Below are 27,291 nucleotides of genomic sequence, written 5' to 3'. Positions count from 1 at the left end.
CAGCCCAGTATTTCACCTGATGTACTCTGCATATACATTAAGTAAGCAGGATGACAATAGACAGCCTTGATGTACTCCTTTCCCAATTTCAAACTAGTCTGTTGTTCCATGTCCAGTTCTAAGGGTTGCTTCTTGTCCTGTGTACAGATTTCTCAGGAGGCAGATAAGGTGGTCTGGTGTTCCTGTCTCTTCAAGAATATTCCACAGTTTGTTGTGATCCATACAGTCAAAATCTTGAGCACAGTCAATGAAGCAGAAGTAGATTTTGATATTTCTTTGCCTTTTCTATGATTCAGTGGATGTTGGCAATTTGATCTCTGGTTCCTCTGCCTACTCTAAACCCCACTTGTACATCTGGAAGCTCTCAGTTCAGGTGCTATTGCAGCCCAGCCTAGCTTGAAGGATTTTGAGCATTACCTTACTAACATGTAAAATAAAAATAATTGTGCAGTAGTTTGAACATTCTTTGGCAATGCTCTTCTTTGGGATTGGAATGAAAACTGACCTTTTCCAGTTCTGTGGCCACTGATGAGTTTTCCAAATTTGCCAATATATTGAAGGTGGCACTTTAACAGCATCATGTTTTAGTATTTTAAATAGCCCAACTGGAATTCCACTACCTCCAATAGCTTTGCTTGTAGTAATGCTTCCTAAATCCCACTTGACTTCATACTCCAGGATGTCTGGCTCTAGGTGAGTGACCACATCACCATGGTTACCTGGATCATTAAGACCTTTTTTCTATAGTTCTGTGCATTCTTGCTATTTCTTCTTAATCTCTATTGCTTCTGTTAGGTCTTTACCATTTCTGTCCTATATTGTGCCCATCCTTGCATGAAATGTTGTCTTTATATCTCCAGTTTTCTTGAAAAGGTCTCTAGTCTTCCCCTTTCTATTGTTTTCCTCTATTTCTTTGCATTGTTCACTCACAAAGGCTTTCTTATCTCTCCTTGCTGTTCTCTATTCATAATTTCTACTTTATAATGTCTTTATTAACTAATTGAGTAGTTTATTCAATTACTATATTTACACATCTAGATTTTAAGAATTTACAATTTAATTCCTAATAGTAAGCGAGGAATTCTTCCTCTTATAGTAGCCAAGGCTCAGTCTTAAGTTTTATTTACCAAAAGATAAAGTATCTAACCTGTACTTTTTATTCTTATTACCTTCCAAGTCCAATAATAGTAATATTTTCAGCTCAGCCTTGGTCAGCATTGCCAGAATAATATGAGAAGTAAATGATCCTTTTGCAGGAATTCAGTATCTTTCTTCCAAAAATGTCAAAATTTGAAAAGTTCCAGGAAGATGACTTAGAAGAGCCCAGGTCAAAACTATCCCTGAAGCATATGGAAGATTTAAAACTAAAGGACACACTTTAGGATATATTAGTCAAATATTAGGACGTTAGCTTGGTTCTTTCATCTTATCCTAAACCTATCAGTATAAAACATACAGATAACATATACTTTGTGAAACAAGGCAAACGGAGCAAAACCTCAAAGCCCCTGAAGCAATGAGGAAAGTTATTAGTATATTGGAAAGCTGGTACAATAGCTCTTTGAATTTTATTAGTCATATTCTCATAATGAACAGTAACTCTTAACAGTATCTACCTTATGGCTTATGCAGTTATTGGGGGCAATAAAGTTTTTATCAGGAAACTGCATCAACTTTATTTGGTCTCAGAATCTCACATTTGAAACAGTTCCCTCTTACATAGCATGTTTGTTCTTGTAATATATCCATTGAGTATTTTATAAAATTTATCATCTGTTATTTACTTTTCTTTTAGGATTAACTGGTCATAATACAAGTATAGTTCTTCATTTGAGAAATAATTAAGATTATGCTTCCAACAGATTCCCATCGATTATATTTAGTTTGTTGGTGGTAATTCTGCAGCTATAAACTGAATTTCCAGTGGTAATATTTCCTTTGGTGAAAAAATAAAAAATAAAAAGAAATGTATCTTTAATCATATTGCATTTTTTCCTTTTTATTGAAGTATAATTGATTTAAAACATTAGTTTCAGTTGTGTATTATGATTCAATATGTTATACATTATACTCCATTTAAATTTATTATAAAATATTGACTATTTTCACTGTACTATACAATACATTCTTGAATCTTATTTATTTTATGAATGCTAGGTTTCTACCTCTTAATCTCATACCTCTATCTTGCCCCTCCCCTCTTCCCTCTGCTCACAGGAAACCACTAGATTTTCTTTAAATCTGTAAATCTATTTCTGCTTTGTTGTATTCATTAATGTTTCATTTTTTAGAGTCAACATATAAGTGACAACATACAGCATCTTTCTTTCTCTGTCTGATATATTTCACTCTGTATAACACATAATACCTTCCAGGTCTATCCAGGCTGCTTCAAATAACAATTTTTTTTTCCTTTTCTATGACTAATTTTCTATTAAATGCATGTGTATTATATATATATACATACATATATATACATATATATATATATATAGAACATATATAGAGAGAATAGCATTGACATATATATACACATATATGTCAATATATATATATATCTGTGTGTATTATATATATATATAAACACTTAGCTTACATATATATCTTGGCTATTGTAAATAATGTTGCATTAATCATTATGATACAGGTATCTTTTTTAATTTATGGCTTTTAGTTTCTATGAATATATAACTAGGAGTGCAATTGCTAGCTCACATAGCACTTATATTTTTAGTTTTTTGAGAAAAATCCATACTGTTTTCCATAGCGGCTGCACCAATTTACATTGGTACTCACAGTTTACTAGGGTTCCCTTTTCTTTATATTCTTGCCAACATTTAATATTCATGAATTTTTGCTAGTATACATTCTGACAGATTGATACATCATTGTTCTCATCATAGTTTGTTTGTTTGTTTAATTGTTTTAAATGTTGTATTGGTTTCTGTCTTGTAACAATGTGAATTAGTCATCATTATATAGATATATATCCCATCCTACAGAGCTTCCCTCTGCCCTCCTAGCCCACTACTTTAGTTCATCACAGAGTGACAGGCAGGGCTCCCTATGTTATGTAGCAGCTTCCCACTAGTTATTTATTTTACACATTGTAGTATATATATGTCAATGCTATTCTCCCAGTTAGTCCCACCGTCTCTTTTTCCCGCTGTGTCCACAAGTCCATCTTTATATCTGCATCTCCATTTCTTCCCTATAAATAAGTTCAACAGTACTATTTTTCTAAATGATACCTATATACATTAATATATGACATTTGTTTTTCTCTGACTTACTTCCCTCTGTATAACAGTCTCTAGGTTCATTCACCTCATTACAACTGACTCAAAATTGTTCCTTTTTATGGATGAGTAATATTCATTGTATATGTGTACTACAACTTCTTTACTCATCTGTAAATGAATATCTAGGTTGCTTCCATGTTCTGGCTACTGTAAAGAGTGGTCCAATGAACACTTCTTTAATAATGAGTGATATTGAGCATCTTTTCATGTCTTTATTAGCCATCTGTGGTATTCTTTGGAGAAATGTCCATTCAACACAGTTTTGGAAGTTCTAGCCACAGCAATCAGAGGAGGAGAAAAAGAAATAAAAGGAATCCACATTGGAAAAGAAGTAAAACTCTTACTGTTTGTAGATGACATGATCCTCTAAACATAAAACTCTAAAGAAACAACCAGAAAATTACTAGAGCTAATAAATGAATATAGTGAAGTTGCAGGATATAAAATTAATACACAGAAATCTCTTGCATTCCCATGCACTATCAATAAAAAATCAGAAAGAGAAATTAAGGAAACACATCTATCATTGCAACAAAAAGAATAAAATACTTAGGAACAAATTTACCTAAAGAAATAAAAGAACTTTATATACAAAACTATAAAAAATTGATGAAAGAAATTAAAAAAGACACAAATAGATAGAGAAATATACCATGTTCTTGGATTGGAAGAATCAATATAGTGAAAATGAGTATACAATCCAAAGCAATCTACAAATTCAACCCAATTCCTATCAAATTACCAATGATATTTTTCACAAAACTAGAACTAGAAATAATTTCACAATCTGTATGGAAACAAAAGACCTCAAATAGCCAAAGCAATCTTGAGAAAGAAAAATGAAACTACAGGAATCAACTTTCCTGACTTCAGACTGTACTACATGGTTATGGTCCTCAAGACAGTATGGTTCTGGCACAAAGACAGAAGTATAGATCAATGGAACAAAATAGAAAGCCCAGAGATAAATCCATGCACCTATGCACATCTTATCATTGACAAAGGAAGCAAAAATATACAATGGAGAAAAGACAATCTCTTCAAAAATTGGTGCTGGAAAAACTGGTCAAATACATGTAAAAGAATGAAACTAGAATATTCTCTAACACCATACAAAACAATAAACTCAAAATGAATTAAAGACCTAAATGTAAGATCAGAAACTAGACAACATAAGCAGAACACTCTCCAACATAAATCACAGCAAGATCCTCTATGACTCACTTCCCAGAGTAATGAAAATAAAAACAAAAATAAACAAATGGACTTAATTAAACTTAAAAGATTTTACACAACAAAGGTAACTATAAGTAACTTGAAAAGACAGCCCTCAGAATGGGAAAAAATGATAGCAAATGAAACAGCTGACAAAGAATTAATCTAAATATACAAACAACACATGCAGCTCAATACCAGGAAGATGAACAACCCAATCAAAAAGTGGGCAAAAGACCTAAACAGACATTTCTCCAAAGAAGACATACAGATGACATGTGTCTCTTTGAATTATGGTGTTGTTAGGGTATATGCCCAATAGTGGGATGGCTGGATCATGCCGTAATTTTATTCCTACTTTGTTAAAGAATCTCCATACTATTCTCCACAGGGGCTATATTAATGTACATTCCCTTCCCTGGTGGCTCAGAGGCTAAAGCGTCTCCTGCAATGCAGGAGACCTGGGTTCGACCCCTGGGTGGGGAAGACCCCCTGGAGAAGGAAATGTCAACCCACTCCAGTATTCTTGCCTGGAAAATCCCATGGACGGAGGAGCTTGGTGGGCTATAGTCCATGGGGTCACAAAGAGTCAGACACAACTGAGCGACTTCACTTTCACTTTCCAGTGCAGGAGAGTTCTGTTTTCTCCACATCCAGCCCAGCATTTATTGTTTAAAGTTTGTCATGATGTCCTTTTGGATTGCTGTGTGGTTTTGACTGCATTACTCTAATAATAAGTGATATTGAGCATCTTTTCATGTGTTTATTTGTCTTCTACATGTGTTATTTGGAAAAATTATTGCTTAGGTCTTCTGCCCATTTTTAATTGGGCTGTTCATTTCTCTGATACTGAGCTATATGAGCTGCTTATATATTTTCAAGATTAATTCTTTGTCAGTTGCTTAGTTTGCAACTATTTTCTCCCATTCTGAGGGTTGTCTTTTCATCTTGTATATTGTTTGCTTTGCTGTGCAAAAGAGTTTAAATTTAATTAGGTCCCAGTTATTTATTTTTTATTTCATTTCCATTACTCTAGGAAGTGAGTCAGAGAGGATCTTCCTGTGATTTTTGTCAGAGTATACATCATATGTTTTCCTTTAAGAGTTTTACAGTGTTTCAGTTCAGTTCAGTTACTCAGTCATGTCTGACTGTTTGTGACCCCATGAATCGCAGCACTCCAGGCCTCCCTGTCCATTACCAAATCCCGGAGTTCACCCAAACTCATGGCATCGAGTTCAGTGATGCCATCCAGCCAACTCATCCTCTGTCATCCCCTTCTCCTCCTGCCCCCAGTCTCTTCCAGCATCAGGGTCTTTTCCAATGAGTCAACTCTTCACATGAGGTGGCCAAAGTATTGGCGTTTCAGCCTCAGCATCAGTCTTTCCAATGAACACCCAGGACTGATCTCCTTTAGGATGGACTGGTTGGATCTCCTTGCAGTCCAAGGGACTCTCAAGAGTCTTCTCCAACACCACACTTCAAAAGCATCAATTCTTCGGCACTCAGTTTTCTTCACAGTCCATCTCTCACATCCATACATGACTACTGGAAAAACCATAGCCTTGACTAGACAGACCTTTGTTGGCAAAGTAATGTCTCTGCTTTTGAAATATGCTATCTAGATTGGTCACAACTTTCCTTCCAAGGAGTAAGTGTCTTTTAATTTCATGGCTGCAGTCACCATCTGCAGTGATTTTGGAGCCCCCAAAAATAAAGTCTGACACTGCTTCCACAGTTTCCCCATCTATTTCCCAGGTAGTGATGGGACCAGATGCCATGATCTTAGTTTTCTGAATGTTGAGCTTTAAGCCAACTTTTTCACTCTCCTCTTTCACTTTGCTCAAGAGGCTTTTTAGTTCCTCTTCACTTTCTGCCATAAGGGTGGTGTCATCTGCATATCTGAGGTTACTGATATTTCTCCCGGCAATCTTGATTCCAGCTTGTGTTTCTTCCAGCCCAGCATTTCTCATGATGTAATCTGCATAGAAGTTAAATAAGTAGGGTGACAATGTACAGCCTTGACGTACTCCTTTTCCTATTTGGAACCAGTCTGTTGTTCCATGTCCAGTTCTAACTATTGCTTCCTGACCTGCATATAGGTTTCTCAAGAGGCAGGTCAGGTGGCCTGGTATTCCCATCTCTTTCAGAATTTTCCACAGTTTATTGTGATCCACACAGTCAAAGGCTTTGGCATAGTCAATATAGCAGAAATAGATGTTTTTTTTCTGGAACTCTCTTGTTTTTTTGATGATCTAGTGGATGTAGGCAATTTGATCTCTGGTTCCTCTGCCTTTTCTAAAACCAGCTTGAACATCTGGAAGTTCATGGTTCACATATTGGTGAAGCCTGGCTTGGAGAATTTTGAGCATTAGTTTACTAGCGTGTGAGATGAGTGCAATTGTGCAGTAGTTTGAGCATTCTTTGACATTGCCTTTCTTTGGGATTGGAATGTATTTTGAGTTTAATTTTGTGTACGGTGTTAGGAAGTGTTCTAATTTCATTCTTTTACATATAGCTGTCCAATTTTCCCAACATCACTTATTGAAGAGATTATCTTTTCTCCATTGTATAGTCTTGCCTTCATTGTCAAAGATAAGGTGCCCATAGGTGTGTAGGTTTCTCCCTGGGATTTCTATCTTGTTCCATTGGTCCATATTTGTTTGTGTGTGTGTGTGTGTGTGTGCCAGTTTCCTACTGTCTTGATGACTGTAGCTGCATGTGTATATACAGCATTCAGGAACCCTGTCCTTCTGAGGCAATTGCTAACTTCCTTGAGGAGTTTTCCAGTCCTCTCTCCATGATTAAGGTGACTAGAGGCATTGCCCTGTTTCATAATAAACACAAACCAGGGAAACAAAACACTTTTTAAAACCATAATTATATTTAAAAATAAAATGCTCTAATTTTTGTAATATGCTAAAGGGGAAAATCCTGCATCCAATTTTCCCTAATTTAAAATCATGGCACATGTTTCCAAGGTAAAATTTTATCAGATAAGTTAGCATGTATTTCTTCCACCCTAAAGAAGACCTGTGGTGTACTATCCAAATAGGAAACAATGTAAATCTGAGAAATTAAGAAATGTTTTTCACAGTGGCCAAAACAATGGCCATCTTTGTTTCTTCCATTTACAATATATATTCCCATGGAAGTCTAGTGTTCCAAAAGTAGCAGCCTCATGGTCAGGCTTGGCTGGATGAGCTTTCCAGCTCTCAGTACCTTTTCACCTCCTTTGGCCTGTCCAGCAGGAAAGCACAGGGAGGCACAGAACCACTCACTCTGTCCAAACAGAAAGCCAAAAGACGTTATGAGTGTGAAAGTAACTCACAGATTTCTGACCCAAAGCCAAAGCTCGGTAAAGGCTTATATCAACTCCTCCAATCACAGTCATAAATCTGACTTCTTCTGCCTAGGAAATCATCTTAATTGATGAAATGGCAACATTTCAAAGACAGAATAGTCAATATGCTGGGCAAGGCTCCCCATCCATTTCTTGTAAGCCATATGCACAATTTATGACCCTTCTAACTGAATATCACTCTAGAAATATATTGATTTTTTAACCACAAGGTTGACATCTGTGATTGGTGTCTTCAAAGGAAACTGATATTTAAACAGCAAAATCACTTCAGCCTTTATGTTTGTAAATGATCAGCAATTCCCATCATTTTACCCCACTTTCTACAAGCTTCTAGCTCTGAGATAATCTGTGATTTATGGCCTTCACTTGAAGAAATAAATCAGCATTTCTTCATTCAGGAGTTCTGTTGAACACTGAGGTTGACAAACTCTAAAGATTTTTGCTCCCTGGTTATGCAATCAGACACTAATCTAGGTACTGCTGCTAAGGCATTTGTGATTAAGGCTACTATGTTTCTGCTCTTAAATAGAGAAGTGTACTTGGATTATCCAAGTGGAAACATCAGAGGAGCTCTTCAGAGAAGAGGAAGACAGAAAAGTCAGGAAGTCAAGAGAGACTCCAGTCTTATAAAGCACAAGGAACTAAATAGTACCAACAATCTGAATCAGCTGGGAAGCAGGTTCTTTTCCAGAGCCTCTAGAAAGGAATACAGTCTTATTGTTACATTGGTTCATTGAGTCCAGGCCTTGTGAAACATGGAGCTCAGAAATAGCCATGAGCCATGCCATGTCCAAATTTATCAACTACAGAACTCTGAGATAACAAAAATGTATTGTTTTTGGTTGCTAAATTTGTGGAGATTTCCTATAGAAGTTACAGAAAATGAATGCAAATATTTATTAATTTTTATGTAAGAAGTAAAATTTTCCTATAAAATGTAACATGGTGTCAGCTTCACACAAACCTTAGTTTCTACCCCAATAGCATAGTCATTAACATCCTTATTTTCATCAGCTTCATGCTATTATCTTTACTACCATGTTCTTCTCAAGACGAACTATTGTGACTCTATCGTTCATAAATAAAGGTGTTTCAGATTTTTTTTTTTAACTGTGTTTTTCACCTTTTACATTTTTATAGCACCTAGCACAGAGCTTTTCACACTGAAATTCTTCTTAACCACTTGTTGGAGTAGGTGACTTATTTTTTTCCCATGAATGTCATCTAAATATTTTTATATTCTGAGCTGTTCTCTCCCAACTTTAAACCAATTAATGAAAAAAATGTCAGAAGTAATCATTGAGTTTTAGCTCCCCTGACATGGGACTCAATAACACTAATGCAAACAAATCCTTACCAGACCTCCTATTTCCACTGGTATATATTTAGGAAATAGGTTATGGTGGCAAGTTTCAATCTATAACTGTGGATAGAGGTAAGGAGGAACACAAAGTTGGGGATCAGTCTGTCATTATATGTAGGAGTCAGTCTGAGAAGAGGGATCAAGTATTGGTCTATTGATCTAGAAACATTCTTGAGGATTAACTTGTGGTTAGTACTGATATCATTTTCTGCTTTTGGCTTAGGCAGAGCTGTAATTCAACTTCGGAAATTCACCAAAGTCTTCAGATTAGTTCTGAGCCTTCTCCAGCATTTATGCTGTGTAAAAACCGACATAATTCCCTTAATTAATGAGCCATGCAACTCCAGGAAAACTGTTTACATGTCCTTAACCCTGAGAATAGGGAAGAAGACTTTGTGAGACATAAAGCAGCCATCATTGATAGCAAGGTGTGAAAAATTAATAAACAGAAACTTCAATTAAATAGAGTTGGGAGATCATAAGGGAAAGTGCTATGACAGTAGCAGAGCCCAACAAGAAGAAAGGTTCTTCTGTCCTAGCAAAGACTCAGCCAGTGAAAAGTAATGGACTCTCTGTTTACTAAAACCCTCCCAACTTCTTTTTCCCCTCTATAAAAGTGGTCTCCTTCCCTAGCCATTAGGACAAACTTGCACATGGCTCACCACAGTTGCAGATTCCAGAATTGCAATTCTCTGCTAATCCCTTTAAAAAAATCTTTGCTGAAGAAATATCTAACACTCTATTTTTTTTAGGTTGATATTTAGGTGACCCATACATGACCAGATAAGACACCCAAAGGCTCTATGGTTGGTGAGCAAACAGGTGCAGAATCCACAACTGAGTCACTTTTTGCTCAGTTTTTCTCATTGACTCTGATATTTAAGGGTATGTCTTTCTCCTGGATTTGAGCTCATGCCTTCTTTGCATTTGAAGATCTCCAGGTTTTATTCAGCATCTATTTTAAGATTTCATATTTCTAGTTAAGTTTTGTTCTATTTGCAATTGATAATTTGTACTTCAGTCTGATTTTGAGATCTGATTGCTTCAATACAACCTGACTGAAAATGCCTTCAGCCCATTCCTTCAGGAACAAGGGCCGCTTCACTGAAACTATGCTAGCTTTTCAGCCTTCAGTCTCTTCCTTTGGAAGAAGCTGTTCTCTGAAAACTGGATTAAAAAGTCTTTGTCCTGGCACTCTGGATCAAGGTGTTCCCTTAAACTGTCTGGTATTAGATTTGATACAAGCAAGCTGAATTGAGCTGTTTGAGAATTGTTGTTTAATTCAGAGTGAAAGAACTTCTAAGGAATGGGATCTCATTATTTAAGTGTTTTGATGGTGCTCTACTAACAGATGATCTGGCTGATTTTATGTCTAAAAATCACAGTCCTTGCTCATTTATTTTGAAAGCAAACTAAATGGTTCAATCTGATCAAAGGAAATTTAGACTATCAATGGCCATTATGGAATTTTTGAAATCCCCAAACTTAAACTGAATTGGATTATAATAGTTCAAAAATTTCCAGAAATTTTCTATTTCAGTTAATATTTTAAAGCTTCCAAATGCTATCAAGATTCTAAAATGACTTCTCTTATAATATTATTTTAAGATTAACTGAGGCAAAATAAATAATTAAAGAAAGATAAAAAATAACCCTTGGGTTCTACTTTCATGGATTCTTGTCTCAGGCTCTGACTCCTGTGCCATCTTACTTCTCTCCCTTGGTGCCTCATTGCCAAATATCAAATCCAGCACCCTTTTCCTCCTTTCTTGTATACTGACTACACCTGCTCTATACCCTCAATTTCTTCATATTAAGTGTCTAGCCAAATTTCCCCTTTTCTCTGAAATTCTCTCCAAACAATTTATTCTGAACTTGCTAGAACATGTTCCTTTAAAATCAAGCCTTCTAAGAATTTTGAGGTTAAACCCCTTAATTTCTTATATTCTGTGAACAAAGGTAAACTGTAAGCCATACTCAAATATTTCCCCAAAAAGTAACAGAAGAATCACACATATCTACTGAGGGATTTAATTTAATCATTCAAACTTATCAACCTGGTTTCTCTGACTTAACATCAGCTGTCTGCATGTTTGTTAGGGAAGGCCAGACCAAGGAATTCGATGAAAATTGCTGATTGAGAAAATCCTGAGAGGTCTCTAGAATTAAAACCAGGAGGCGAGTCCACTACCTTATTAAATGTTCAGGCTCAGGGAATTGTTAGGGGACTTCATGTGCAATTCTTTGGGCTTTCTTAAAAGTCTGTTGATTGGAATAAAATTCTGACATGCACACAAAAATCTCATGAGTCTGTTCATGACCTCAGGTACTACAACTGACTGATTAAAGTTGTTTTTAAAGAAAATTTGGTCTTTCATTAGATTTTGGTTCCACCCAAGTAGTTTTTAACTCTATGTTTATTAATGGGCTGAACCAGGACTTTTCCCCCCTTCTAGGCAAAAAAGATCAACATGGAATTGGAAAAATGTCTACTCCAGATATAGTTAATCTGGAAAGTCTGTTCTCTCAAACTCTAGATAGGCTCACTTAAAAGGAAGACCACCAAAATCTTAATCTTCAACTTCAGTAAATAAAGCCTCCTAAATGAAATTAAAACCCATCTAGCTTCCTATTATTGGAAAGAGCTAAGAGCCAGAAAAAAGATTATTAAAATTTAAGCACTTTAAAATGAAGTACAAGCTGAAGTCAAGTATGCCAGGAGAAATATCAATAACCTCAGATATGCAGATGACACCACCCTTATGGCAGAAAGTGAAGAAGAACTAAAGAGCCTCTTGATGAAAGTGAGAGAGGAGAGTAGAAAAGTTGGCTTAAAGCTCAACATTAAGAAAACGAAGATCATGGCATCCAGTCCCAACACTTCATGGCAAATAGATGGGGAAACAGTGGCTGACTTTATTTTTCTGGGCTCCAAAATCACTGCAGATGGTGACTTCAGCCATGAAATTACAAGAGGTTTACTCCTTGGAAGGAAATTTATGACCAACCTAGGTGGCATGTTAAAAAGCAGAGACATTACTTTGTCAACAAAGGTCTGTCTAGTCAAGGCTGTGGTTTTCCCAGTAGTCAAGTATGGGTGAGAGTTGGACTATAAAGAAGGCTGAGCACCAAAGAATTGATGCTTTTGAACTGTGGTACTGGAGAAGACTCTGAGAGTCCCTTGGACTGCAAGGAAATCCAACCAGTCCATCATAAAGGAGATCAGTCCTGGGTGTTCATTGGAAGGACTGATGTTGAAGCTGAAACTCGAGTACTTCGGTCACCTGATGCGAAGAGCTGACTTATTTGAAAAGATCCTGATGCTAGGAAAGATTGAGGGCAGGAGGAGAAGGAGATGACAGAGGATGAGATGGTTGGATGGCATCACCGACTCAATGGACATGAGTTTGAGTAAACTCTGGGAGTTGGTGATGGACAGTGGGCCTGGCATGCTGCAGTTCATGGGTTCACAAAGAGTCAGACACGACTGAACAACTGAACTGAACTGAAATGAACCACCCTTATGGCAGAAAATGAAGAGGAACTAAAGAACGTCTTAATGAAAGTGAAAGAGGAGAGTACAAATGCTGGCTTAAAACTCAACATTCAAAAAACTAAGACCATAGCCTTAGATCTCATCACTTAATGGCAAATAGATAGGGAAACAATGGAAACAGTGAGAGATTTTCTTTCTTGGGCTTCAAAATCACTGCAGATGGTTACTGCAGCCATGAAATTAAAAGATGCTCCCTCCTCAGAAGAAAAACTGTGGCAAACCTAGACAGTGTATTAAAAAGCAGAGACATTAATATGCCAGAAAAGTTTTATATAGTCAAAGCTGTGGTTTTGTTTTTCTAGTAGTCATGTATGGATGTGAGAGTTGGACCATAAAGAAAGCTCAGTGCCAAAGAACTGATGTTTTTAAACTGTGGGATTGGAGAAGACTCTTGATAGTCCCTCGGACTGCAAGATCAAACCAGTCAATCCTTAAGGAAATCAACCCTGAATATTCATTGGAAGGACTGATGCTGAAGCTTAATCTCCAATCCTTTGGCCACCTGATGTGAAGAGCTGACTCATTAGAAAAGAAAAACAATAACAACCCTGATTGTGGGAAAGATTGAAGGCAGGAGGAGAAGGATATAACACAGGATGAGATAGTTGGATTGCATCAGCAACTCAATGGACATGAGTTTGAGCGAGATCTGGGAGACTGAAGGAAAGGGAAGTCTGGCATGTTGCAATCCATGGGCTCACAGGGTCAGACGCAACTAAGCTACTGAACAACAACAACAAAGCACTTTAGGTACCTTCAGACCTCTAAATGGTCTTTGGCCTTTCAAATATTGTCTTCTCAATTCTCAATGATAGGGATCCAAAGCGCTAGGGGAGATCTTCCCAATTCTCTTCTAATTGGCTTGGAGAAACTTTACTCCAGATTGAAGGTAGATTTCTTCCAATTATAACTAATACAGGATCTACATCCTTGATTCTCAAGCCACTACTATAAAGCAGACCCAGCCTCAGGGTACTAAAACATTCAGTTAATGGAGATCAATATTGACCCTCAAAAGATTTTTGTTTCTGAATCTATACCGTTTTGTTTTCTACCCTTTAAGATATACACATCTGCATCTCCTTAGTTTTTCTGCCATTACCCATTATTATGCCAAGAGTTCTTAGATAATTAACATGTTGAATCCTTCCCAGAAAATACAAATAATCCTAGAATTTGACAATAGTCATCAAAGCAACCAATCTAGATAAGTAGACCCTTTGACATCTCTTATTTGCTCTATTTATGACAGTACTAGAGCTGATTCTGGAAAGACTGATTATTTGTCCCTATTGAATCAACTGTCACCCTTTACTTTTGCCTTTCAGATATGTAATTTTTAGTTTTAATTGGAGAATAATTACTTTACAATATTGTGTTGGTTTCTGCTGTACAGCACTGTGAATCAACCATAAGTATACATTTGTTCCTTCCTTCTTGAATCTCCCTTCCACTCCCCACCCCATCCCATCCCTCTAGGTTGTCACAGAGTAACAGGTTGCACTTTCTATCTTATACAGCAACTAACCATTAGCTATCTATTTTACATATGGTAATGTATATGTTTCAGTGCTACTCTATCAATTTGTCCACACTCTTCTTCCCCCGCTATGTCCAAAAGTCTGTACTCTATGTCTGCATCTATATTCCTGCCCTGAAAATACATCCATCAGTAACATTTTTCCAGATTCCATACATATGTGTTAATATACAATATTTGTTTTTTTTTTTTCTTTCTGAGTTACTACACTCTGTATAACAGGCTCTAGGTCCATACACCTCACTAGAAATAACTCAAATGCATTCCTTTTTATGGCTGAGTAATATTCCATTGTGTATATGTACAACAACTTCTCTTCCATTCATCTGTTGTTAAACATTTAAGTTGTTTCCATGTCCTAGCTATAGTAAATAGTTCTGTAATGAACATTGGTGTACAGGTGTCTTTTTCAATTGTGATTTTCTCCAGGTATATGCCCAGTACCACCACCACAGATTTTATGGGAAAAATCTCCAACTGATATTGGCAAATTCAGAAGGAACCTCCCATCAAAATTTATGTAGATGCCTCAAAATCTGTTTCCAAAATTAAACAATATCCTATAATCAAAGAGGTTTCCCAGGTGGCTCGGTGGTAAAGAATCTGCCTGCCAATGAAAGGAGACACAGAAGATGGGAGTTGGATCCCTTGGTCAGGAAGACCTCTGAAGGAGGAAATGGCAACCCACTCTAGTATTCTTGCTAGGAAAATCTTATGGACAAAAGAGCTTAGCAGGCTACAGTCCACAGAGTCACAAAGAGTCAGACAAAGTGACTGAAAACACACACACATATGTGTAAAGAAGCCCTGCAAGGCAAAAATCTCATACCAAAAAATTACAAAGCTCAAGATCTCATTATCCCTTTTACTTGCCCTGATAGGACTCCCATTACCAGTGAGAAAACTTAGTGTCTGAGGATGGGTGTTTGTCCAGAATCTGGAAACAATGAATAATATTGTTTTCCCTTGATAAACTATTGTTCTTAACCCTCATACTTTACCAACATCCATTCCCACCAGAAATACATCTCAACTGCAATGGTTTTAGGAAGTAAAATTTTTCATTAATTCTATTGATAAAGCTAGCCAACACTTTTTAAAATAATCTTATTCATTTATTTTATTATTTATTTTTGTCCATGCTGGGTCTTCACTGCTGCATGGGCTACTCTCTAGTTGTGGTGCATGGACTTACCACTACGATGACTCTACAGTGCATGGGCTTCAGGGGTGTGTAGCACCTGGGTTCAGTAGTTTTGGTTCACAGACTCTAGAGCACAGGTTCAATAGTTGAGGCTCATGAACTTAGTTGCTTTGCTGCATGTGGGATCTTCCAGGATCAGGGATTGTACTTGTGTCTCCTGTATTGGCAGGAAGGTTTTTTATCACAGAACCTGCAGATAAGCCCTAGCCAACCAAATTTTACCTGTATTTGGGGGAAAAAATAATTCACCAGGACAGTAATGCTTTCGGTTTAACTGAGTCCTTATTTCTAGCAAATTCTAGAGGCTGATCTGGATGATAAGGTGTTTCCTAGAGGATCTATTTTGTTTCAATAGGTGAATGATTTGCTTTTCAAATCTCCTTCTCCAGCCTCATTACAAGAAGACAGCATTTATTTGCTAAAGATTTAAGCCTTAAAGGGGCTAGGGTCACCAAAGAAAAGTTGCAGTTTGCCCAAACCCAGGTTTTTATTTAGGGCATATGATATCAAAGCAAGGGTTATGCTTAGATCCAGATAGGAATTAATGGTGTCCTAATGCAAGAAGACATTTTAGGAATCAGTGAACCAAAATGGACTGGAATGGGTGAATTTAACTCAGATGACCAATATATCTACTACTGTGGGCAAGAATCCCTTAGAAGAAATGGAGTAGTCCTCATAGTCAGCAAGAGTCCAAAATGCAGTACTTGGATTCAATCTCAAAAACAACGGAATAATCTCTGTTCATTTCCAGGGCAAACCATTCAATATCACAGTAATCCAAGTCTATGCCCCAACCAAGAATGCTGAAGAAGCTGAAGTTGAACTGCTCTATGAAGACCTACAAGATTTTATAGGACTAACACCCAAAAAAAAAGATGTCCTTTTCATTATAGGGGACTAGAATCCAAAAGTAGGAAGTCAAGAGATACCTAGAGTAATAGGCAAGTTTGGCCTTGGAGTACAAAATGAAGCAGGGCAAAGGCTAACAGAGTTTTGTCAAGAGAATGCACTGGTCATAGCAAACACCCTCTTCCACCAACACAAGAGACAACTTTACAGATGGATATCACGAGATGGTCAAAACCAAAATTAGATTGATTACATTCTTTGCAGCTGAAGATGGAGAAACTCTATGTGGTCACTGAAAACAAGACTGGGAGGTGACTGTGGCTCAGATCATGAATTGCTTATTGCCAAATTCAGACTTAAGTTGAAGAAAGTGGGGAAAACTACTACACCATTCAGGTATGATCTAAATCAAATGCCTTACAATTATACAGTAGACATGACAAATAGATTCAAGGGGTTAGACCTGAAAGATAGAGTACCTGAAGGACTAGGGATGGAGGTTCATGACATTGTACAGAAGGCAGTGATCAAGACCATCCTCTAGAAAAAGATATGCAAAAAGGTAAAATGGTTGTCTGAAGAGGCCTTACAAATAGCTGAGAAAAGAAGTGAAGCTAAAGGCAAAGGAGAAAAGAAAAGATATACCCATCTGAGCACAGAGCTCCAAAGAATAGTAAGGAGAGATAAGAAAGCCTTCCTCAGTGATCGATGAAAAGGAATAGAGGAAACCAATAGAACAGGAAAGGCTAGAGATCTCTTCAATAAAATTAAAGACACCAAAGATACATTTCATGCAAAGATGGGTACAATAAAGGACAGAAATGGTATGGACCTAACAGAAGCAGAAGATATTAAGATGTGACAAGCATACACAGAAGAACTATACAAGAAAGATTTTCAAGACTCCAATAATCAAAATGGTGTATCACTCACCTCAATCCAGACATCCTGGAATGGAAAGTCAAGTGGGCCTTAGGAAGCATCATTACGAACAAAGCTAGTGGAGGTGATGGAATTCCGGCTGAGCTATTTCAAATCCTAAAAGATGATGCTGTGAAAGTGCTGCACTCAATATGCCAACAAATTTGGAAAACTCAGCAGTGGCTACAGGACTGGAAAAGGTCAGTTTTCATTCCAATCCCAAAGAAAGGCAATGCCAAAGAATGCTCAAACAATCACACAATTGCACTCATCTCATACAATAGCAAAGTAAAGCTCAAAATTTTTCAAGTCAGGCTTAACAGTACATGAAGCATGAACTCCCAGATATTCAAGCTGAATTTAGAAATGGCAAAGGAACCAGAGATCAAATTGCCAACATACGTTGGATGATCAAAAAATAAGAGAGTTCCAGAAAAACATCTACTTCTGCTTTATTGACTACACCAAAGCCTTTGACTATGTAGATCACAGCAAATTGTGGAAAATTCTTCAAGAGATAGGAATACCAAACCACCTTACCTGTCTTCTGAGAAATCTGTATGCAGCTCAAAAAACAACAGTTAGAACTGGACATGGAACAATAGATTGGTTGCAAATAGGGAAAGAAGTATTTCAAGGCTGTATATTGTCACCCTGCTTATTTAACTTATATGCAGAGTACATTATGCAAAATGCCAGGCTGGGTAAAGCACAAACTGGAATCAATAACCTTAGATATGCAGATAACACCACTGTTATGGTGGAAAGTGAAGAAGAACTAAAGAGCCTCTTGATGAAAGTGAGAGGAGAGTGAAAAGTTAACTTAAAACTCAACATTCATAAAACTAAGATCAAGGCATCTGGTCCCATCAGTTCAGTTCAGTCACTCAGTCCTATCTGACTCTTTGTGACCCCATGAATTGCAGCACGCCAGGCCTCCCTGTCCATCACCAACTCCCAGAGTTCACTCAGACTCATGTCCATTGAGTCAGTGATGCCATCCAGCCATCTCATCCTCTGTCATCCCCTTCTCCTCTTGCCCCCAATCCCTCCCAGCATCAGAGTATTTTCCAATGAGTCAACTCTTAGCATGAGGTGGCCAAAATACTGGAGTTTCAGCCTTAGCATCATTCCTTCCAAAGAAATCCCAGGGCTGATTTCCTTCAGAATGGACTGGTTGGATCTCCTTGCAGTCCAAAGGACTCTCAAAAGTTTTCTCCAACACCACAGTTCAAAAGCATCAATTCTTTGGTGCTCAGCCTTCTTCACAGTCCAACTCTCACATCCATACATGACCACTGGAAAAACCATAACCTTGACTAGATGGACCTTTGTTGGCAAAGTAATGTCTCTGCTTTTGAATATGCTATCTAGCTTGGTCATAACTTTCCTTCCAAGGAATTAGCTTTTTTTAATTTCATGGCTGCAGTCACCATCTGCAGTGATTTTGGAGCCTGAAAACATAAAGTCTGACACTGTTTCCCCATGTATTTCCCATGAGGTGATGAGACCAGATGCCATGATCTTCGTTTTCTGAATGTTGAGGTTTAAGCCAACTTTTTCACTCTCCACTTTAGGGCTTAGGAATAATTAAAAATAGTTAAAAGCTAAAGATTTAAGGAATGTTGTAATGTTAGCATATTTTATTATAACTTATAGAGATTAGGAATTTTAGAGATATTAATAGCTAGAAGCCTTTTTAAGAGATAGTGAGTTCAGAATACTAGGGGCAAACAGGATTTAGAAAGATAAATAAACTGAGGTTTGTGGTATGCAGCCTAGACATAAGCACGAGTTACAATGTAATCCTGAGTTAAAGTAAACACAATTCTGAGAGAACTGCTGAAGCAGAAACTCTGCTTGAAGGGCAACAATGATTTATGGAGACAATAAATCTGGGTGAGGGGAAATTGAAAATGTCAAACCTCTGACCTAATGCTTTTGTAAAAGTATAAAAGAGAGTCTAACGCTTGAAATAAACATGCAGTCCAAAAAAACTAAGAGAGGCTGCATCGTTACTCGCGGACACTGCCCATCCCTTCAGGCTGGACTCCAGCAGGTGGCGCCCGAACAGGGACATCAAACATCTGAAGGGTAAGTAACTTCATGATTGTAACGCGGGGCGGTTAGGATTTTACCTGTGGGTGGCAGGCAACCCTCTGCAGTTTAGGCAGGGTGAGGAGGGTACAGAAGGAATAAGAATATTCTCTAGGAGAATGGGTCTCTCTGCATCTAAGAATAGACAGATGTTTATTGAAATATCACTTCACATGTTAGCCCATAGAGGCATTAAAGTAAGAACAGAAAGACTGTCTAAATTTCTAATTTTTGTCCAAGAGCAATGCCCATGATTTCTTGAGGAGGGCACCGTATATCTAGAAACCTGGACTAAGGTTGGAGACCAGTTACATTTGTTTTATACTTTGCATGGGCCAGAAAAGTTTCCTGTAGATGCTTTTGCTCTGTGGAATATGATTAGAGATTCCTGGACCCCCGGCATGAGGCTGTTAGACAGCCTATGGGAGAGGCTGCAGCGATGAATGGTGGGTCTCCGCTTTCTGTGCAGATCATGTTTTCTGCCATTGATAAAGAAGAGGAGAGAGACTGTGCTTTACCTCCTGAGGAAGGAAAGGACTTGCAGGTCGCTGCGGCCGGGCGCTCTAGCGAGCCCCCTCCCCCTCTACACAAACCTTTAAATATTTATCCACCACTTTCTGATTTAAGGCCATCGCCGCTGCTTCCGTTTGTGCCTCCCAGGGCCCAGGAGTTCCCCAGTTTGCCCCCAAAGCCTCCCAGAGCATTGCCTGAGGCTAAGGAGGATGAAGACTTTTCTGAAACAAAAGAGCTTTTGAGGCAGACGCGTGCACAATATGCAGAGCATGCTCCTTGGAATAAACACTCTCAGGGGGGCCTCACCCAGGCTAGAAGGGAGGCGGAATAACGGGAGACTTGGAATTTTCTATGGCCTTTCCAGTAGCTTTTACCAAAACGGAGGGGAATAATGAAGAAAAAGGAAAATGGGAACCAATCCCATATAAGCTACTGAAAGAGCTTAAACAAGCCTGTCATGATTACGGGTCTACCTCCCCTTATACACTTACTCTGCTAGATGCCTTGGCTGGGAGATGGATGACACCATATGATCGGAGAATGGTTGCAAAGGCTTGCCTTCCTGGAGGAGAGTACCTCCTGTGGTTGGCATAGTATGATAAGTTGGCTAGACTACAGTCAGCAGAAAACAAAACCTCTAATGATGCACAGCTCAGGACAGTGGGATCTGCGGCATTAAAAGGAGATGGAGAATACGAATCTCACATAGCCCAAGCAAGGTGTCTAAACAAGCACTTAATCAGATTATGGCCATAGGTGTCTTGGCATGGTAACCTCTGCCCCCTTCAGATGGAAAATTATCCGCTCTGAGTAATATCAAACAGGGACCCAATGGGAAATATGAAGATTTTGTGGCCAGATTGAAAACTGCTGTAGAAAGAACAATTAAGAGTACTGAGCCAGCAGAGATAGTTATTAAACAATTTGCTTATGAGAACGCTAATTCTGTCAGGCTTTGCTTAGACCTGTTAGAAGTAAAGGAAGTCTTTGGACTTACATACAGACCTGCCAGGAAGTAGGAACCTCCTTTATGCAGGGGGTTGTCTTAGCCGCAGCCTTGAAGGCAGAAACAGCTGCCCAAGTGATTCAGGGAATGAGAAAAAAGATTAATCCTAATGGAAACGACTTTACAAATAAAAGGTGTTTCTCTTGTGGCCAAATTGGGCATTTTTGCTGGCAATGTCCTGCCAAGCAGGGACAACAAGCTGTGGCAATACAGACTAATACCAAACCCCCAAAGACACCTTGCCCCCGATGCCAGAAGGGGTATCATTGGGCACAAGACTGTAGATCTAAATTCCATAAGGATGGGACTATGCTCACCCCCCAAGTACAGGGAAGTAATTTTTCCCAGTTTCAGGGAAATGGGCAGCAGGGGCAGCCCCGGCCCTAGACAACAATAAGGGCAGCTGTGTTGAATCCCTTTATTCCCTTTGTCCCGTCTCTGAACTCCTCCGAGCAACCCCAGGGAGCGTGGGACTGGACCTCAGTTCTGCCACAGCAGCAATATTAACCCCTGATGTACCGGTTACTCCGATTCCAATGGGAGTGGCTGGCCCCCTACCTGAGGGCATTGTAGGACTTATGCCGGGGCGTAGCTCGCTTTCCCTTCAAGGAATTTCTGTGATGCCTGGTGTAGTAGATTCTGATTATACTGGGGAAATTAAAGTTTTGATCTTGCCACCTACCAAAACTGTGCAAATTAATAAAGGTCAAGAATAGCACAGCTTTTGCTTTTACCTTATTATCAGACAAGAAGAACCTTGTCTTCTCAAGCTAGGGGCCCCAGAAGATTTGGATCTAGTGATCTAGCCTTTTAGGTGCAGGAAATTACAGCTTCAAGGCCTTTGAAAGATCTTTTAATTCAAAGAAATAAAATGTCAGGGCTGTTAGATACTAGAGCAGACGTCTCTTACATAGCTGGAAAAGATTGGCCCTCCTCCTGGCTGACACGCTTGACCAGTGCCAGCTTGGTAGGAATAGGGTCAGTGCCTTCGGTTGCTAACAGCTCAAAAATTTTGACATGGTCAGATGAGAAGGGGGCACAAGGCACCTTTTGTCCATATGTGATTCCTTCACTACCTTTTTCTTTGTGGGGGAGAGATAAATTATCTCAGATGGGAATGCTTTTATATAGCCCAGATGAAATGGTTACTAATCAAGTGCTGCTAATGAGGTATAATCCTGATAAGGGGCTTGGAAAAGATCAGCAGGAAATTGTTTCTTTATTAGAGTGGTTCCTAACGAGAATAGAGAAGGTCTGGGATATTCAAATTTATCCTAGAGGCTGTTGCTCTTGCTGCTGACCCTTACCTGGAAATCTGATGATCTGGTATGGGTGGAGCAATGGCCCTTAACAGCTGAAAAGCTGAAGGCAGCTGAGGATTTAGTTATGGAACAACTGGCAGCCAGGCACATAGAGCCTTTTAATATCCCCTGGAACACTCCTATTTTTGTTATTAAGAAAAAATCAGGAAAATGGAGATTGTTATAAGATTTGAGAGCTATAAACGCAACTATGGAAGACATGGGGGCCCTCCATCTGGGCCTCCCTTCCCCAGTGCCTGTGCCCTTTCAATATAATGTGATAGCTGTAGATCTACAGGATTGTTTCTTTAACATCCCCCTGGCTGATCAGGATTGTAAACGGTTTGCTTTCAGTCTCCCTGAATTTGGAGAATACTCTTGAGAGTTCCTTGGACTGCAAGGATATCCAACCAGTCCATTCTGAAGGAGATCAGCCCTGGGATTTCTTTGGAAGGAATGATGCTAAAGCTGAAACTCCAGTACTTTGGCCACCTCATGAGAAGTGTTGACTCATTGGAAAAGACTCTGATGCTGGGAGGGATTGAGGGCAGGAGGAAAAGAGGATGACAGAGGATGAGATGGCTGGATGGCATCACTGACTCAATGGACGTGAGTCTGAGTGAACTCCGGGAGTTGGTGATGGACAGGGAGGCCTGGCGTGCTGTGATTCATAGGGGCGAAAAGAGTCGGACATGACTGAGCGACTGAACTGAACTGAACAGAACTGATAGAAGGTTTCAATGGAAGGTTTTGCCTCAGGGAATGAAAAATAGCCGCATCTTGTGTCAGAAATTTGTAGACCAAGCTGTGCAAGATATTAGAGGAAAGTATAAAGATCTGTATTTAATACATTATATGGATGATATTTGGGCTGCTCATAAGGACAGAGCCTTGTTGCAACAAGTCTTATCTGAATTGATTGAGGTCTTGGAAAACTGGGGTTTAAAGATAGCTCCAGATCAGATCAGATCAGTCGCTCAGTCGTGTCCGACTCTTTGCAACCCCATGAATCACAGCACACCAGGCCTCCCTGTCCATCACCAACTCCCAGAGTTCACCCAGACTCACGTCCATCGAGTCAGTGATGCCATCCAGCCATCTCATCCTCTGTCATCCCCTTCTCCTCTTGCCCCCAATCCCTCCCAGCATCAGAGTCTTTTCCAATGAGTCAACTCTTCTCATGAGGTGGCCAAAGTACTCGAGTTTCAGCTTTAGCATCATTCCTTCCAAAGAAATCCCAGGGCTGATCTCCTTCAGAATGGACTGGTTGGATCTCCTTGCAGACCAAGGGACTCTCAAGAGTCTTCTCCAACACCACAGTTCAAAAGCATCAATTTTTCGGTGCTCAGCCTTCTTCACAGTCCAACTCTCACATCCATACATGACCACAGGAAAAACCATAGCATTGACTAGATGAACCTTTGTTGGCAAAGTAATGTCTCTCCTTTTGAATATGCTATCTAGGTTGGTCAGTAAATCCTCCTTTTTCTTATTTAAGGAGGGTATTAAATACCCATACTGTGAGTCATGCTCCTTTGCAGCTGCAGAGAGATCATTTACTAACTTTAAATGCTTTCCAGAAATTATTAGGGGATATTCATTGGATATGCCCACATTTAAGACTGACTACTGCAGATTTAAAGCCTCTGTTTGATTGCTTAAAAGGCGATCCTAATCCCAGTTCTAAGAAAAAATTGACTAGTGAGGCAGAGTCAGCTCTTGTTAAAGTGGATGACGCTTTAAATGATCAGTTAATTAGGATTAGTATTACCAGAGGATGAGCTTTAATTATTCTCAACACAGAGCATACACCTACAGGAAGCTTGTGGGAATTTAGAAAGATGATAACAATAACCCTGTGTAGGAGATAGCAAAAGAGACACTGATGTATAGAACAGTCTTTTAGGCTCTGTGGGAGAGGGAGAGGGTGGGATGATTTAGGAGAGTGGCATTGAAACATGTATAATATCATATATGAAATGAGTCTTCTGTTCAGGTTCAATGCACGATACTGGATGCTTGGGGCTGGTGCACTGGGACGACCTGGAGGGATGGTACGGGGAGGGAGGAGGGAGGAGAGTTCAGGATGGGGAACACGTGTATACCTGTGGTGGATTCATGTTGATATATGGCAAAACCAATACAATGTTGTAAAGTTAAAAAGTAAAAAAAAAAAAACAAAAAAAAAAGAAGAAGGCCCATTGGAATGGCTCCATCTACCAGTGACCCCAAGAAAAATAGTTTTGTCTTATCCCAGCTTGGTGGCATAATTAATTATAAAAGGTAGAAAAAGAAGTGTGGAACTTTTTGGAAAAGAAATAGCAAATATAGTGATTCCATTCAATAAGGATCGACTGCAATTTCTTTTATAAAATAGTGATGATTGGCAAGTTGCCCTGATAGATTTCAGGGGTCAAATTTTGTTTCTTTTGCTCTAAAGCCCCCTTTTGCATTTTTTGAAAATACATCCAGTGATTTTTCCAAAGAAATTTTCTTTTCAGCCTTTGGAAGGGGCAATTTTAGTTTTCACAGATGGTTCCTCTAATGGTAAAGCAGTCACAATTATTAATGGAAAATCCCATGTTCAGGTAACTGAAGAGACATCTGCCCAGAGGGCTGAGTTACAAGCAGTTATTTGGGCTTTTCAACATTTAAGAGACCATACCTTCAATCTTTTGACTGACTCCTGATATATTGTAGGGTTGTTTTCTCATATTGAGACTGCTAATATTCTGGAAAATAAAACTACCATCTTCTCCTTGTTATCTGATTTACAGAAGGAGATTAAACATAGAGATAAGAAATATTTTGTGGGACATATTAGAGCTCATTCCGGCTTGCCCAGCCCTTTGCATGAAGGAAATGCTTTGGCAGATGCATTAACTAAAGTAATTGATTGCTGCTTTTAAGAGATTTTGTCAACAACTTTCCATAGTACATTCAACAGGAATACCTTATAATCCCCAAGGCCAAGCCATAGTGGAAAGGGCACACCAGACTTTAAAAAATCAGATCGATAAATTAAGGCAGGGAGAATTTAAGTATTCCTCTCCACATCATATTCTACACCATGCTTTATTTGTAATTAATCATTTAAACGTGGACACACAGGGGCAGACTGCAATGATGAGACACTGGATTCCTGAAGGGGCTACAACTCAGCCCCTGGTTAAGTGGAAAGACTTCCTTACCGGAGAGTGGAAAGGGCCAGATGTGCTGTTAACTTGTGGGACAGGGTATGCTTGTGTGTTTCCACAGGATTCCACTTCTCCTGTTTGAATTCCTGACAGACTGATTCCACATGTCCAGTCCCATGAGACCTCCAGGATCACAAGACCCCCAAGGTCACTGAGATCCCTGGGGTCCTGGGGTCTGGGACCAAGGAAAGATGGGGAGACCAGAAGCTCATCGAGTCCAGACCTGAGGGATCCAAGGAGAAGCCGAAGGACGAGTGACCCTTCACCTCAGGCTTCACTGCTAGTACATTGCTTCAGGCACCTGGCATTTCAGGAGAGACATGCTGATAGAGTCCAGCCATATTCTGCTCCACCTCATCGCTGTCATCGTACTCAAACAAGTACCTGCAGCACAGTGCCAACTTGGGGCCAGCTGGAACGTCTTGCTCAGCAGGCTGAAGAATTAATAGAAAGGGGGGGACATGAGGCCATGCCTATGGTAATGTTTATGGCTATACTTGCTGTGTTGGCTTGTCAGCTGAGGCCCTCCAGTGCAGAAAAAGTTCATTGGGCCTATTTGCCTAATCCACCTTCTTTTCAGCCTGTTGATTGGATGAATGAGCCCATTCGTGTTTTTGTTAATGATACTCATCTTTTGGGCAGGGCTTCCATCTATCCTGATAATGCTAAAACAGTGGTCAGCCCTCCCTTCAATTTTTCAGGCGTGTCCTTTTATCCACCTATTTGCTTTTCCATACCTTCCTCTTTACAAGGATCAGCTCTGGTTCTGAATGGATGTGTTAGCATTTCCTTGAAAGGCATGCTTACTGATCCTCTGAGAAGCGAAGGCAAGAGAGACTTTTGGTCTTTACAGCCGCTGATGCCAGGGGCACAAGAAAGACTATTTGATGCCATAAAACAGGCAGCCCCTCATTTAAAGGACTTTCCAAGCTGTGCACTCCCCCTCCAGATTCTGATGAACAAGGACTGCAGGCCTGGGAAAGCATAAGCAGAACTTCTGGCTTTCCTCATTGGAAAGAATGCTTGTATGCCATAAGGTTACCTATTCCCAATGATGCCACCAGACATTTTCTGACCAAATGGGGGTGCTCGTATCATTCGGATAAATGATTGAACTTGATTTTTAAAAAACCTTTTAGATCTATATGAAATGATTCATTTATCCCTTATAAATGGATAAAAGGAGTTTCAATGGAAACTCCTTCAGTGAGTTTCGATGGAGCCTGTTCTATTGGCTGCTATAGCACCTGTGATTTTACATAGACCTTTAAATGAACAAAGATATATTGTACAGGCCTGCGTACATTCTCCCTATGCCTTTTTGTTGGACAGAAATCAGAGTGATTTGGAAGTTTTTGAAGGAGAAACTGTTTACAATGTTGTGTGTGTGAATTTTTTATATCAAATTGTGTTGATAGGAATGATTATAATAATTATAAGGCTGTGATGATTGTAAAACAACCACCATATTTGAAGATTCCTGTAAAATTAGAGGGGCAATGGTTTGATGATTATGCATTGAAAGTTTTATATGAATTTAATGGCTTGATTTCTCGACCTAAGAGATTCATTGCAGCTCTGATTGTGGGAATAACTGCCTTGATTGCCATAATTGCTTCAGTTATGGTTTCTGCTATTGCCCTGTCAAAAGAAGTGCATACTGCATCATTTGTTGATCAGCTGTCCAAAAATGTCTCCGTAGTTCTTACTACACAGGAAATTATAGATAAGAAAATAGAAAATAAGGTCAATGCTTTAGAAGAAGCAGTCCTGCTAATGGGGCAAGAAATTACAAATTTAAGAATTAAGTTGTCTTTAAGGTGTCATGCTGAATTTAAATGGATGTGTGTTAACCCTCTACAA

General features: G+C 39.0%; 1 protein-coding gene across 1 annotated transcript; it reads left to right on the top strand.

The window, feature by feature from the left end:
- Positions 1–19,086: 19,086 nt before the first annotated feature.
- LOC107132934 (uncharacterized) lies at positions 19,087–26,416 on the top strand. The gene is made up of 2 exons (XM_015473497.3): positions 19,087–19,408; positions 25,522–26,416. The coding sequence occupies exons 1-2, from the start codon at positions 19,296–19,298 to the stop codon at positions 26,414–26,416; spliced, it is 1,008 nt and encodes a 335-aa protein (XP_015328983.1). The 5' UTR covers positions 19,087–19,295.
- Positions 26,417–27,291: the final 875 nt, after the last annotated feature.

Source organism: Bos taurus, chromosome 11 (assembly GCF_002263795.3).
Source record: "Bos taurus isolate L1 Dominette 01449 registration number 42190680 breed Hereford chromosome 11, ARS-UCD2.0, whole genome shotgun sequence".
Taxonomy (NCBI): Eukaryota; Metazoa; Chordata; class Mammalia; order Artiodactyla; family Bovidae; genus Bos; species Bos taurus.
This window is presented reverse-complemented; position numbering and strand designations above follow the sequence as displayed.

What these genes read in the sequence shown, in the direction of transcription:
- LOC107132934 (XM_015473497.3), top strand. Translation starts at nt 19,296, where the DNA reads ATGCAGTCCAAAAAAACTAAGAGAGGCTGCATCGTTACTCGCGGACAC. An exon ending in GGACATCAAACATCTGAAGG is followed by an intron (nt 19,409 to 25,521) that starts GTAAGTAACTTC and finishes AATTCCTGACAG; the next exon opens with ACTGATTCCACATGTCCAGT.